The sequence below is a fragment of the Thermobia domestica genome, chromosome 6 (assembly GCF_964235325.1).
Source record: "Thermobia domestica chromosome 6, izTheDome1.hap1.1, whole genome shotgun sequence".
Lineage (NCBI taxonomy): Eukaryota > Metazoa > Arthropoda > Insecta > Zygentoma > Lepismatidae > Thermobia > Thermobia domestica.
In genome coordinates, this window is record NC_137459.1 from 191,767,942 (window position 1) to 191,782,216 (window position 14,275).

Sequence of the window (14,275 nt, forward strand, 5' to 3'; positions counted from 1 at the left end):
ATTGCCTAAGTAATATTACAAGTATCTCTGGCAAATTTTCTGACAGAAAATCATTGTTAAATTATAATCATGCTTAACACAGGTACTACTTTTCATACAGTACTTGTATTAAGCAATGATAGTTTATTGTACTATCAGAGGGTTGCCTACAAGACAAGTACTATAGTTGAAGCTTTCATCTGTCTAAAAAAGTAACGTGAAAGTGATATCTCGATGAGTGCATCGGTTTCTATTGGAAGAGCAGTTGTTTCTGGTCAACTAAATATCAACCACTAGTATTGTTAATAATATCCATCGTGCCTCTCTTGTTTCTTGCTAATTATTTAGTGTAATTTTATTGGAAAATATTGTTATTATATATCTTTAGAACAGTGGTGCCTGTCCTCCGCAAGTTTTTGGACGCAGTCGCCGCAAAATTACTATTACTACGGAAAAGAAAGAAAAGTAGTGGAGGAGTCCAGAATTGGTTGCGAAAAACAAGACAATTTGCTATCTAGACTTAATTTTATTAATTTGGCTTTCTTAAAAGCATCACTGTGGTATAACTAAAGTTTGTGCCATTTTCAATGCAATATCTCCTCCCACCCAACTCTGATGGGCGCAATCTTCGCCTTAAACCCGCCTGTGAGTGCCACTAGTTAAAAAACATAGTGTGTTATTTGTTGTCCAATATTTAGTTGCTATATTAAAAGAAATAGGACCGTTGACTTCCACTGATTTTTTTTCTCTCGATGTAGATTATCAGTAATTGAAGTTATTTTGCACTTGGATAGGATTTTAATAGACGGAAATCAAACTTATTTATATTCCAGTAGAAATGGAAAATTGTTTTCATTGCTTTAAGACTTTGTACACATTGCTCGAATATTTAAATTTTATTCCGTACTTTAGAGACAACTTCGTTAGGAATACTACTTCGCATTGCACAGTCGCAATACTGTATACCTAGATATGTATATACTTTTCACTGAATACTCTCTTATCAATAAATTTGGAACGAAGGATTGAATTCAAATCAATTTTCACCTTGGTGTAGAGAAAACGTGATCCTGTCTAACGTACTTAAAACCATACGAAAATCGATGATGATGATGATGATTATTATTATTATTATTATTATTATTATTATTATTATTATTATTATTATTATTATTATTATTATTATTTTGAAATATCATTAAGAAGAAAACATTTGAGGCGTTCCGAGTAATAAGAACAAACTCAACAAAATTTTGCCCTCTCAAAATCCAATCTAAACGGTCAAAATATTCGTCCACACATTTTGTAACTATTTTCTAAGGGAAGAATAACGACTTTCACAAACTATACAAGAACTAGCTCCCACAGAGAAGTTAAGTGTTACTACCGTAATACACTTCAAATCGGCGTTCAAATTACACGCAGCTTTTGCTGAATTCGCCCTTACTACCCCGAACGCCTCGTAGGTAGGGAGGGGTATGCACTTTTGCTAGTTACTGTACTGAAATAACATTTTATTCTGTCTATAAGTGTATCAAATTCTACAGCATACTTTATTTTTTTTTAAATAAACATAACATAGATGAACAACAATATAAAATGTTGCAAATGTTTTGTATTTGCGAAATATTATGATGTAAGCGAAAAAAGACAGCTTTTTATAGAAGCTTCCCATTGTTGGAAAATGGTTTTTAAATCAATTGTGAACCATAAGCAGTTGTTGCTTAACCACAAACATATGTCGAAAACTTTTTAAATATTGTGTTGAAAACGAATTGTGTTATTATAACATTTAGTATTATCCTTGAAATGCTTCAATATAATTTGTACGACATTATGAAGAACCTTATTTGGAGTTTGATTAGTGCAATCTGGAGATATTTAATTTACCTTGAAGTTTTATACCATACTTAGCTAATCTCGTTACATTTTGTGTTCCATTTTGAGTAGAAGTAGATAAAATAATCCATCATAGTTTTCAACATCATCATACAGTGTCCAAAGGTTGCTGATTGAATGAACATTCAGCTTTATTAATTAATTATTTTACTCCTGTAATTCTACTTTCAATAATTGTTAGTGACTTACAGAGGGTTTCAACAGAATAATCTAGTTGAACGTTTGACATGTAAACAATTAGATTTTCAGCCAAGTGTTACGTGTGTTCTTTCTCTTCTAGCTTCCAATATTCTAGCTTTTTCTTCATAAATGTTTTCGACTTTGACCTTTCTTGAAGTGCACAATAAAGAAAATGTGTTTTCTTGCTCTTCAGATATATAATTTTGTAAATTCCTATAGATAGAGATCTTTCTTGTTGCAAGGTTTTTGTAATCGATCACAAATTCCCAAATGCAGTGATATATTTGCCAAGGAGAAAGAAGATATCACTTAAACAATTGTTTCAGTCAATGGCTTGGAACTGGATAAAACAATTTAAGTTTATACATTTTTTAGGTGACTTAAAAAAATACTATTCTATCAAAGTTCGGACTCAAATCTTCTTAATAAAAAAAATATTGGATAACATCAATTTTTGTCGGTGATCGTGCGTTACTATCCAGTTTCAGGATCATAGTAGAATTAGATTTCGTTTCGGAAAGCGCACCATGCTTGCGTAATAGAGCTGATACAAAGATACCTATGCCAAAGCATATCTTGGAGTTACTTCAGAAGCGGAACAATAAATCACGGAGATTTCTGTTACCTCTCCTTCCTCCAATGCTGTTTGAAATCATGCGATAATAAAATACCATTGACTATAACAATTGCAAAGTGCAACCAAAGCCAAATAGGATTATATATATATATACATAATGCATTTAAGATTTATCTTAGTCATCTTCTTTCAAATATGCCTTCCCATTCTTTTGTTGTTAATTATTTCCAATCTAAGATAGTTTCACAGCTCTGTTAGGAACTTTTTTTAAATAAATAAATAAATAAATTGACTCCAGTTTTATAAAAAGAAAAACCGAAGATGTAAGTAAGTACGTTTAGCAAAGTGCCTTTATCCCATCTTGCCTAATCCGATCTCGCCTAACGGCTTGTGAACTATTGGTGTCCCCAAGATAAGAATTTCCACCGTTTTAGGCTATATGAGGATTCGCAACTTGCGTAAACTGGTGACGAGGAAATTTATGTACTAAAGAGGGGATTCCTGTACTAGATTATTAGCGTTACGTTAGCATTAGCGTTACGAAATCGTGAAATCATAAAAATATATTTGTAAAACATCTACACTGCTTATTACTTTATATCAGATATTGTAATATGAAAATCAACAGCATAATATCAATTTAACAGTCTCTGTCTGCTGCACTATCAACATACGTACATAAGCACTGCACAATAAGATGCATAAGCACTACACGTTAATGCACATACCAAAATAAATTACCATAGCAAACAATACCTCTTCCCTCCCCGCTCAAAAAAAGATATTCTATATGAAGATTGTACGATACAGCATAAGGTAAAAATTAAATTGATATTTCATTAAGTAGTCTCTTTTTTAAAGTTTTTCATGCGTTCATCTGATGTCTTTCTCGTGTTTTCCTTGACAGAGGCTCCAAAGTTTTTCTTGTCAATTCTTTCGAAGCTTCTTCTTGTAAATCCGAGTAGGAAATAAAAATAGTTCATTTAGGTGGTGTCTGTAACCGTTTCTAATGTTACCTATTGTTGCCAACGATATGAGACTTAAGGTTGTTTCGTCTCGAAAAGATAAGCCTATTTAATCTCCGAGAGACCTGCCTCGTCTAGTTTCTGAGATAGACGTTTTGTTGCGTCTCGGAAAAGTAATACAAGGTAATAACAGAAGAAATAAATGAAAATATCCGCACTAAACTTTCTCGTTCACAATAGAATGATGAACCACACAATACTGATATATTTTTGTTTATGATATATATGGTTAGATATTTTCGAAAATCCTCGTGCGTAGAAAACTCTCAACGTTAGTAAGCTCCGTTTATAACTATATTAATGTACTAAGTATATTTTAAAGCCAAAATTTAACGAAAAATTGAGTTTTACTCATCGGCATGGAACATGGTATAGTCTACATATCTTATTTACATTAGCTCAGCTTTTACTTCCATGTTACTCTTGTTCCAAATAGCATACCTTCCGTTCTCAGCCGATATATATATATATATATATATATATATATATATATATATATATATATATATATATATATATATATATATATATATATATTGAGACTTTCTATGATAGATAAAAAATGGAAATAATTTCACTCCTTCAAAAAAATGATTGCGATCTCCAATTCTAGTATGACCATTACAACCTATTCCTCTATTTCAGTTCGTACTTATCAGTTTACCAATCCCTTTTGAACCAGATGGGGAAGAAACTGGCCATCGTACTTCTGCTATGCTGACTTAGTAGCCCCATTTAGCTACGGTACGTTAGGGAAAGTGGGGTAGTAGAACCTCCGTTCGTATAGAACATTCAGGTAGACAGATTTCCACATAGACATAATAATTATCAGCTTATTCCTTAGAGTATATATAGGCCCCCCTTGAAGTTCAGATATGCACTGGATAAAATGGGCTTCAATCCTGCTTTACACTGGATAAAGCGGCAAACTATGGTTTAGCCCCTCCTTTGATCATATCCTGGATCCGCAACTGTATATCCGCTGTCCAACATTTTTTTCATCCAATTTTGACAAACTGCTTATCAGGAAAAAATAGATGAGAGTTGAAACTTGTGTATAACTGTTGTTTGCTGTTATTGTTCATATTTGATTTTTATTTGATATAATTAGTTTTCATTATTGCCATTTCATTATTTTTGCATTGTTTAGTAGTGAAAAATGGGATTAAAGTTGAGTCTGAGAAGTTTGTAAATAAATAAACGATTAAAACTAATGAAAGAGGGAAATTAAAAATAATAATGTAAATGAAATGTTACACGAAATATGTTACATTACTGAAGATTAATGTCTCAAATCTATCACCCTCGCAAAATGCAAATACCGGAGAACTACATATAGACTTCTAAAAAGAATGATATTAATTTCATTTGTGGCAATCAGGGGCAGACCTACTGACATGCATAGATGTAATAATTACAGAAATGCAGACTTTAGAGACAATGTTGATTTTAAAAAAAGAAGGTAAAAAAAAACACATCAATAGTATTTTACTTTAATGCATAATTCCTTAAGATATAAGTTTAAAGGTGGCAGAGCGGGAGAAAAATATGCAACAGAATTGATAAGTCTGTTTTCTCATATCTGTCTGTTGCCTGTATCTAGTTTGGAGACAGCGTTCGTTCGCATTATACAAAAAAAAAAAAAAAAAAAAAGATGAATTATTAATAAATAATGTGAAAATAATTTGAGCAAATTTAGATTTCCTGTCACTAATACCTTATTTTTCTTTCTTCTTTTTTTCAGCAAGCACTTCGGGCCAAACAGCAGCCCGGGAAGTGTGGAAACGACGACCACACAAAACAAAAACAAAAACAAAAGCAGACCATTGTTGTGACTGAAGGGACAAAGGATGGCGATGTTTTCAATGCAAAGAAGAACCAGTCACCACATCTTCCGAAGCCAGTTCCCACATCTACCATCCCCTCTAGTGGCAACTCGGTGAAACTCGGCCACGCGATATCGCTGAAGGCAATGAACGGCGGCGAGAAACAACATTCAACTCCGGATAGGCCATGCGAACAGGTAGTCGAGTGTGAGCCAGTGCGGAAAAGTGCGGGAAACTTGCGTGTACAGTCGAACGAAATACGAACTGACGGCTACTTTTCTTTGCCAAGGCGCCGACCACATTTGAGGCTTCACGAAATAGAGGCCTCTTCGGAATCTGCTCTCACCGGTACCATAACTGCTGACAGCGCTTTACTCGGTGGGTTAAAACGCACTCAAAGCTTTAAAGAATCTCTCGATACAGACAACATCAGTTGTTGGAGATTCAATACACTCACAAGGACCACAAGTTTAAATGATGGTTTATCGGAAAATCCAGCCACCTCCAGGAACTCGTCTTGCTCTTTGAAGCGCGTGCCCTCCGTAGACGAAATTTTACAGTCAGTAAAATTGATGCGTTCGAAACAGCAGACCATGGTGAAATCTGAAGTGGTATCAGAACACCAAAAAATGTCAGCGAACAAAACAAGCCCCGTGAAGAGTACACTTCTGAACGTTCGTTTCGCCGGGCCCATCCCACAACCCGAATCCAGTTTTTTGCATAGCCATTACACTAAATATTCATACGATAAAAGTTATTCTGAAGATGATGACGATGATCCAGTGTATGAAAATGTTGCAGTGAATGGTGATGATGAACAAGTGTATGAAAATCTACAGATTAATGATAGTGAAGTTGAATATGCTAATTTACAGTGCGATGGTGGAAGTTTGGAATACGCTAATGTTCAAAGAAATGGAGGGAAAATGCAGTTTGTGAAAACACACAGCAATGGTAGTGACATGCAATATGCCAATGTCCAAAGTAAAAGTAGTAGAATCCATTATGCACCACCTCAAAATAATCGAAGCGATGCACAATATGCAAATGTGCATAGCAAAAATGGCAAAATGATGTATGCAAATCTTCATAATGGTGATGGACCCAGCATCCGCGGTAAAGAACCAAATGAATACGCAAATTTACAACAAAACGACGAACTTGTGTATGAAAATATGATAACACGAACGGAAAATATCTACGATAGTCCTCGAAAACCTCACGTCAGCGTTTCCGTAAAACTTAACGAAACAAAAGAAAACGGCGAGGAACCTGCCGTGTACGAGAATTTATATTTTCCGAAATCGAAAGTGCCGAATGGAAACAAACTGTCGAATGGATTGCCGAGTACCGAACGTACTTACATGAATTTAAACAGTAACCACGACTCCGAAAGTCTTTATGAAAATATCGAACTGCGTACAACAAAATCCAAAGGGTCCTCGGTTCGTCGCAAGTCAGGTCAAGAGATAATAGTGACTGGCAATGGTGTGACTTATGATGTTCCCAGAACAGCTTCCCACATTTACGATTCTCCCCAAATTCCGTCACGACCCTCGTCTCTACCACCACGAGAATTGCCAAGTGTCAAAGCGAACTTATTGCCTCAGTCAACCCAAATGGTGCTGAAAAGTGTTAACCCGATTCCCGATGACAGAGATTGTGAACAGGATTCTTTGGAAGATTCGGAACCAGATATTCCTTCACCTGGTGAGTTTGTATTTTGTTTTACTTTCTTGTCTAGCTACTACAATAACAAACAGATTTGAGATAGTAAAGAAAGCGGTAGTGTGGTCGCCTTTAACTTGGAATGCCCTTATTGGATACCTGATGTTAGCCATATTATTTTCTTTATTTTTATTTATTTATTTATTTAGTTTTCTTTTCTTTTCTTTTTTTTGCCTTGAAAAATAATCAGTGGTTAAGACCTTTTGTATTATTCCGCACAATAAACAGAAGGGGAAAACAGTGGCTCAGTGATAGAGTGCTTATCTCTGGTGTGTGGGGGTCCCTGGTTCGATCCCCGCCCATGCAAGTTTGTGCTGGACAACATTGTGTCCATGGGTTTTGTCGGGTACTCCCGTTTTCTCCTACATTCTCATTCTACCAATTCACAGTCATCGTTCACTTCTCTTAATCATCCGTCTCCCTTAGCCTAACGGGCATAATCGTGGGACGTTCAACTGAAAGATTTTTCACAATAAACAGAAGTATATAAGGAATTTAAACGACCAATATTTTAGAGAAAGAGAGAGAGATTGCGAGTCTCTTCAGATTTTAATACTTTTCAGTTGCATGCTAATGTATCGCAGTCCCTATGTCTTATTTATATTTGACTGTACTATTTTGAAATTCGGTCAATTGTGGGCTCAAAAATAGAATATCACATATGTAACTTTAAGGACCATATTATTATATTGATCTTGCTTCGTAGAGATTTCGGTATCAGCTTTATTTAAGAATTGTGTTAATCTTACTGAAGGCAACAGAAAAAAGAGAAAAAAAGTTTCAAGGCGTAAGCTACTGCATTATTTTTAAAACGATAATATGTGCTGCTTGTCTTTTAGGCGTGATATTTCAACTTTATTTTCTCCGTGTTAATCACAAATGGTTTGAATGCCTGGGGCTTTTTATTAGTAAATTTAACTGTAGAATTAGATTTACATAATTAAAATAGGAATATGAAACAGTTCACTCAGTTAGAGATCTGATATTTTCTTCTTCACCTTTTGATTTTTATCTTGAATTGCACTACTGCATGTATTTCAATTGATTAGGCATTCAAACATATGCAAATCATTCCACGCTAGAAGAAGCACATTAATGTGATATTACGAAGTAATACATACAGTTGAGCTATTACATGTACGATTATTCTGAATTTTTCGCCAAATACATTTCAAAGCCGTCTTTCTTTCTTTGTTCCGAGACTTTTTCAGAGAATCCATAGTACGTAATTTAAGATTCAGTTCTGAAAAATGTGTATAATTTTGTTTAAAAATCATTACATTTAAGCCCCTAAAACAAACAAAAGGGCCCTTGAATGCCTAGTATATCGTACTATTTTTTTAATAGGCATGGTCCTAATTGATTCGTTCTAGTAGATCTACAATCTACGTACATTAAAGTACAAAGTAGGGACATGAAGCCTCAAGTGTTCACATTTTTCATTTCATCTAACATCATAAATTGAGCGAGATTTTGATAAAATATGTGCTGATGAAATTTCGTAAATTAAAAACGATTTACAATAAGTTTATGATTTTTACTTGATTGTCGAAAGTGGTTAAATCGAGTTTCCCATCATTATATTATGAATCATATTTGAACATAAGCTCGGTAATGAAGAGGGAAAGAAATACTGACACTTTTTAGAATGTTCTTCCAATATACTGTGTAGTTGTTGTACATTTTGAGGGGCCGCGGTGGCTCAGTGATAGAGTGTTCACCTTTTGTTTCGTAGGGTCTCTGATTCGATCCCAGTTCGCGCCAAGTGGGCTTTGTGATGGACAAAGACAGTGTGCGTGGGTTTTCTCAGTGTTCTCCCGTTTCCTCCTACTTTTTTATTCAGTAGCGTAGCCAGGATGTGTGTTTGGGGGGGGGGGCAAGTGCTGTTATAGGTACATATAGAAAAATTACAAACAAAAAATATATACACATAAAAACATATAAAAAATTACAAACATCAAAGTACCAAAGTACATTGTCGGACCTCTTTGGGGGGGCGGCCCCTCCGGCCCCCCCTTCCCTACGCCACTGTTTTTATTGCACCATTTCATTCATTTCTCATGATCACCGTCTCCTTTAGCCTACATAGCATAATCGTGGGACGTAAAACTGAAAGATTTCATCTTTTCTAACTGAAACTTTTTCTAGAGTAACTGATTTTAGCCTTCGATCTGGCTTGCATTTTTCAATACAGCGCCAATGTATAGACAAATGCATTGTGGTAATATGCAGTCGTTGTGAGGACGTTCCAATATATTAGTGTTTTATAGTTAATTTTGCTGACATCGACAAAAGAAAACAGCATACTTTATACTTATACTGTATTTAAGTGTGCTGTTTATTTTACAAAATACTCTGAAATATCAATTAATATTCATACATGCACGGACTGACGAACATGCGATTCCGAGAAAAAAAAAATCATTTAATAAATGCATACTTTATGCTTCGTTCATTTCTTCCATATTTATGCATAACACTATGCTGGTTAAAAAAAAAAAGCTTCCTTATGTTCTTGAATAAGTTTCCTACAGTTAGGTAATATAATGATAAAACCTACTGAACCCTGTATCTCTTCCGCACTCAAGTTACGTAAATATGGAACTCATTTTTGTATTTAATATGTTAATCTCTGTAGTCGCAGTTGCTGAAATATCTTATGCAGTTATAGAAGAAGGGCCCTTAGATACCTGTTTATGCATGCTTCTAGGAGGAAAAGTTCCCAGAATTACGTAATATAGAAAAGTTGTACGTATATGTCTATAAGTTTCACCGGCGTATATAATATAATTTTGTTGACCGAATCTAATGATTAACTACAATGTTTAAATTCAAAAAGTCTAAATTCAATACGCGATATAATATTGAGTTCAATTTACGTTTCTCTCTCTCTTGTCTTTTTGGATCAAAAGATCCAATATATTTCAGGCAAAAATTTTCTTGTCGACCTTATATCTGGAGAGCTACATAACGTCGCATGAGAACCAGAGGAAAGTATTTCCAAAAGTGCGGTTTTCGTTTACTTCATGTTTGGACATAATTTTGAAAGCCCCACTTGGTGTAAATGGAACGTAACTCCATCTGTTCTTCTTGTCGATCATCTGTTGTAATGTAACTCAATTACTATCTTATTAAAAACACATCTTTCTCAGAAAATAATCTTTTTGTGCTCTCGCCTGTAAACCTACGAAAATGGAGTTACGTTCCTCTGGTTCTCATGCGACGATATAGTGTAGCCAAACCCAAACTATCACATAAGTCAGTATGATGTGCTTTTTCGTAAAAGAAATATGAAAACTCGATTTAGGAGCTGTCAAAAATTTAGTGGCTCCTGATCCAAAAACTAATTACTGAACATGATCGCAATCTTTTGATCTATTTCCTTTTATCATTCCTAAAATTCTTGTTTCAGAGATATTATTGGATGGTACCGTCTGTGCTAAAAGGTTGAATGAATCTGGTGGAAGAAACAAATTTTAAAATAAATCTTCCTTCTGTATACATTGTATGAAAGCGGCAACAGAGAATACTAAAATAATTCTGTGGGTGCAATTCTTGACAATTTTCAGTGGCACTCTCCGCTGGTGGATAGCGCACGCGCCGTTTAGTATACCGAGTTTTGAGTTTGATTCCCAATGGCATAGCAGTAAATGCATTACAATAGTTCGGATTTCACCTTAAATATAAGTCCATGTCTTATATAACCTCGGTGCTGAAGAGCAATGCTAAACTCCGCCAATAACAATTTTAGTTGAAATAAAATATTTCTGACCAGAACCATAGTAAGGGATTAAAAAAGTAGGGGGCCGTTAGGGGCGCAATGTTTAAGAGATCAAAGTTGCCCATTCGTGACTTCTGACATATCACAACCCAACGGTTAGCTACCCTTCAAGAATTATTCATTTTCGGCATATGGCTGACTTATAACGCTTCTCAAATAAGCGATTTCATTACTTTAAAAAAAGAAATATTTATAAACTAAATTCTTTGTTTTCGTTGAGTCTTCGTCGATTAATACCATCAGATTTTTTCTTCATTTTTCTTAATCTGATCCTATGGATCGCTACATATCCTGTTTGTGTCCGAACAGGTAATATTGAAATGTTTCGTATAATTTCGAAAGAAATGCTTAATAGACCTTGAATTAATGACAGCTCTGCTTAGTACAGATGCTAACCAGTAGATAGTACAGTGTTTATTTATTTACTTAATAGATTTCTGGATATAGAACCTAGTGTCAATTTACCTGGAATTATTAACAAACTATAACAATTACAAACTCAGTGGGAAAGAAAGTAGAAGGAAAGAGATGAGAGCCTTTATTTAAAGGTACCATCTCACCATTCACCTCATGGAACTTAGAAGACAATCTTGTTCAGCTTCAGTTAGGATAGCCGGTCACTGGTTTTGAATCCGGTACCTCATGATTGCGAAGCAAGAACGCTAACAACTAACGTAAGTTTGCTCGTTATTGTGCCGAGTTGAAAGTGAGTTCCCCCACTTTCCCCCTCCCTTTATTTAACTATCAATTAAGAATGAAATCAAAAGAGCTTGCAGAATATGAGAATAAGGAACAAAATGTGTTGTTTCGGACGAACAGGAAGACAAAACATGAACTTTTTTTAAATATGATATTTTAGATTACTGTAGTCCTACATCGATGCAGGAGAATGGCATAAATGAATGTTTTGAAATGATAAATATATATCCGAGGCACATGAATTGTGTATTGTCAGACGTGCAATTTTTCCTTGGCGTTACTATATTATGCCACAAGGTGCACATTTTTGTTTTAGGTTTTGTTACCGACTCTGTTAAGTACATGCATAATATGTAAAGAATATTTGATAAATAGTTCAGTTGCATAAAGTTCAACGTTCCTTTTCAGCATGAGGCTGTATGAGATGTGTACGTATAGCTCTACGTCAGATCGAAATCACATGAATACCTACAAGTAATCTAGTATTGTGATTACTTGCCAAGAGCGGATAATTTTAGCTAGGCAATTGAAGTGTTTTATTAAAAATAGCTTTGAATTACTGTTAGCTTATTAATTACATGATACTCTCGTCTGCAGCTTGGCACTGAAATGAAAGAAAATACTTTCAAATATCATCAGAACTCTATGGTTCATTAATGATTAAGGTTCTCGTGTCCGGTGAGGAAGACTTGGTTACAGAGCCGGATTAACACTGTTGTACCTTGGCCGTACTTAGAGACCTCCCAAAAGTGATACATTTTCAAATATGTTTCAACTTACCGAATTTGAAAATTGTAATGTTATTGTTGCCTACTTTACTAGCGCTTCGGTGAATCTTGTGTTTTTCCTCATCCATCGGACCGCTATAGTAATTTTGTAAATGAAAACTTTTTCTTTAAAAAAATCAAATATTATTAGTCTGAAGCACAAAACCCTTCGAAGGAGCCACATGGGTCCCTTCTAATGAGAAAATCTCACCAAGATCGAATCAACAGGTTCCTAAGGAAATAATGAAACATATAAGTCCCATTGGACCTATGCGTCCTGTCAAGAAAGGTAACTGTAGGCCCCATGGGGCCTAGGCAGTACTCAACGTGATAATATATGAGGAACATTTTATATCATATTTTGATCGAATTTGTAGATTTTGTTGTAAGTCATAACGTCCAAATTGTCGTTTGTAATGAGCCGAGCACTTGATCATGGTTACTCAATGTCTCGTTGTTCAATACGTGTTTATGCGGTAGGATCAATCGAAAAGCGTAAAGTATATTATAATATGTACTCGAAAAATGTATATATGGGAGATTTCTACTACAATGAATTAATTCATTCTGTAAAGATCAGAGAGAGAGCTAAACATGCAACCCTTATCCTGCATGTCGAACCAGTCTTCAGTGTACTCAGCTTAAATGTCAACCCCGGCCTTATTGGTTACCATTCTGGGTGGGGAATATTTATTATGATTTCCGTTAAGCTGTAGGCCTGCGTTTCATATATCTTTCATGCTGAAAATGAATGTAAACTACAATTAAAGAAAAGATAAATTATATCAGGACCTTTTTTCCTATAGTGAAATGGACATCGTCCGCCGGTATTGCGTTCTAAAGAATAGTTACCAAAAATGAATGTGGTAACCATTTTACTCAACGGAGCTCCCACAAAATCCATTGTAGGACCAATGTGTTAGTTCTGATTTCCCACGTTGGAATGACAAACATATTTAACTTTGCTTAACAATATGACTTCGAGATTTATTGCTTACAAAATACAAGTGCATCTCAAGAGGTCTACTCTTTTGGTTATGGTTATATTCATATTAGAAAAGAAAAAGAATGAAATAGCTGATCTGCTTACAAATTGTATGATGCAGAAACTAACACAATTGTTATAAGTGACAACAATGACACGTGTATAACTTTGCTTTCAAAGAGTGCTAAGTAACGAAATAACCAGCTAACTGTGCCTTGTTTTGAGAGGCTGCACGACGAAACGGCTCTTGAGAAACAGGAATTTTCTTAAGAGACTTTCAATGAAGATTTTGGTGCTCTTGCCGATGAAGAATTTTGTTACGTCCATGGTCTTTTGAACATTCTTTGCTCATGCTGTCAGAGAAAGGAGGATCACACTGTCATCATTACGCAACACAGGCCCATCATATTGTTAGTTCCAATCCCAAATTCATCTTAACATCAACAAAAATACACTTTTGGACGGAAGAGTTAATCTATGTATATATCTTTGAAAGGAAAGGGAATTTAATGGGAAAATTTGTAGTTTCTCTCAAATTGAATTCCTGATCTGTATTCTAAAGAACTTCCCAAACTATAGGACTATGTACTTTTTAGATCATCTGTGCCATGCGGACAACTCATTTTTGGCGTCAGCAAAGCATTAATATGCATACATATAACCATGCGTTTTCGTAATGACGCACTTCGTGACTTGTTTTTTTTTTTTTTTTTAATATCTTCTCACCCACGTATATAGATATCGTCACATAACTTATGAATAAACCCTCCCCCTGGCGTATTGGCTACAGCGCACGTCTTTAGTACACGGGTCCTAGGTTTAGATTTCC

At 35.0% G+C, this 14,275-nt stretch overlaps 1 protein-coding gene across 5 annotated transcripts in view; it reads left to right on the plus strand.

Moving 5' to 3' along the window:
- The window catches only part of LOC145688374 (uncharacterized), a 726,484-nt gene that overhangs the window by 343,042 nt on the left and 369,167 nt on the right, over nt 1-14,275 (plus strand). For all 5 annotated transcript variants that reach the window (XM_081762541.1, XM_081762538.1, XM_081762537.1 and 2 more), the window contains one exon: nt 5,405-7,196. In XM_081762541.1, coding sequence (XP_081618667.1) covers nt 5,405-7,196 — 1,792 coding nt within the window. The remainder of the gene's footprint in view (nt 1-5,404; nt 7,197-14,275) is intronic.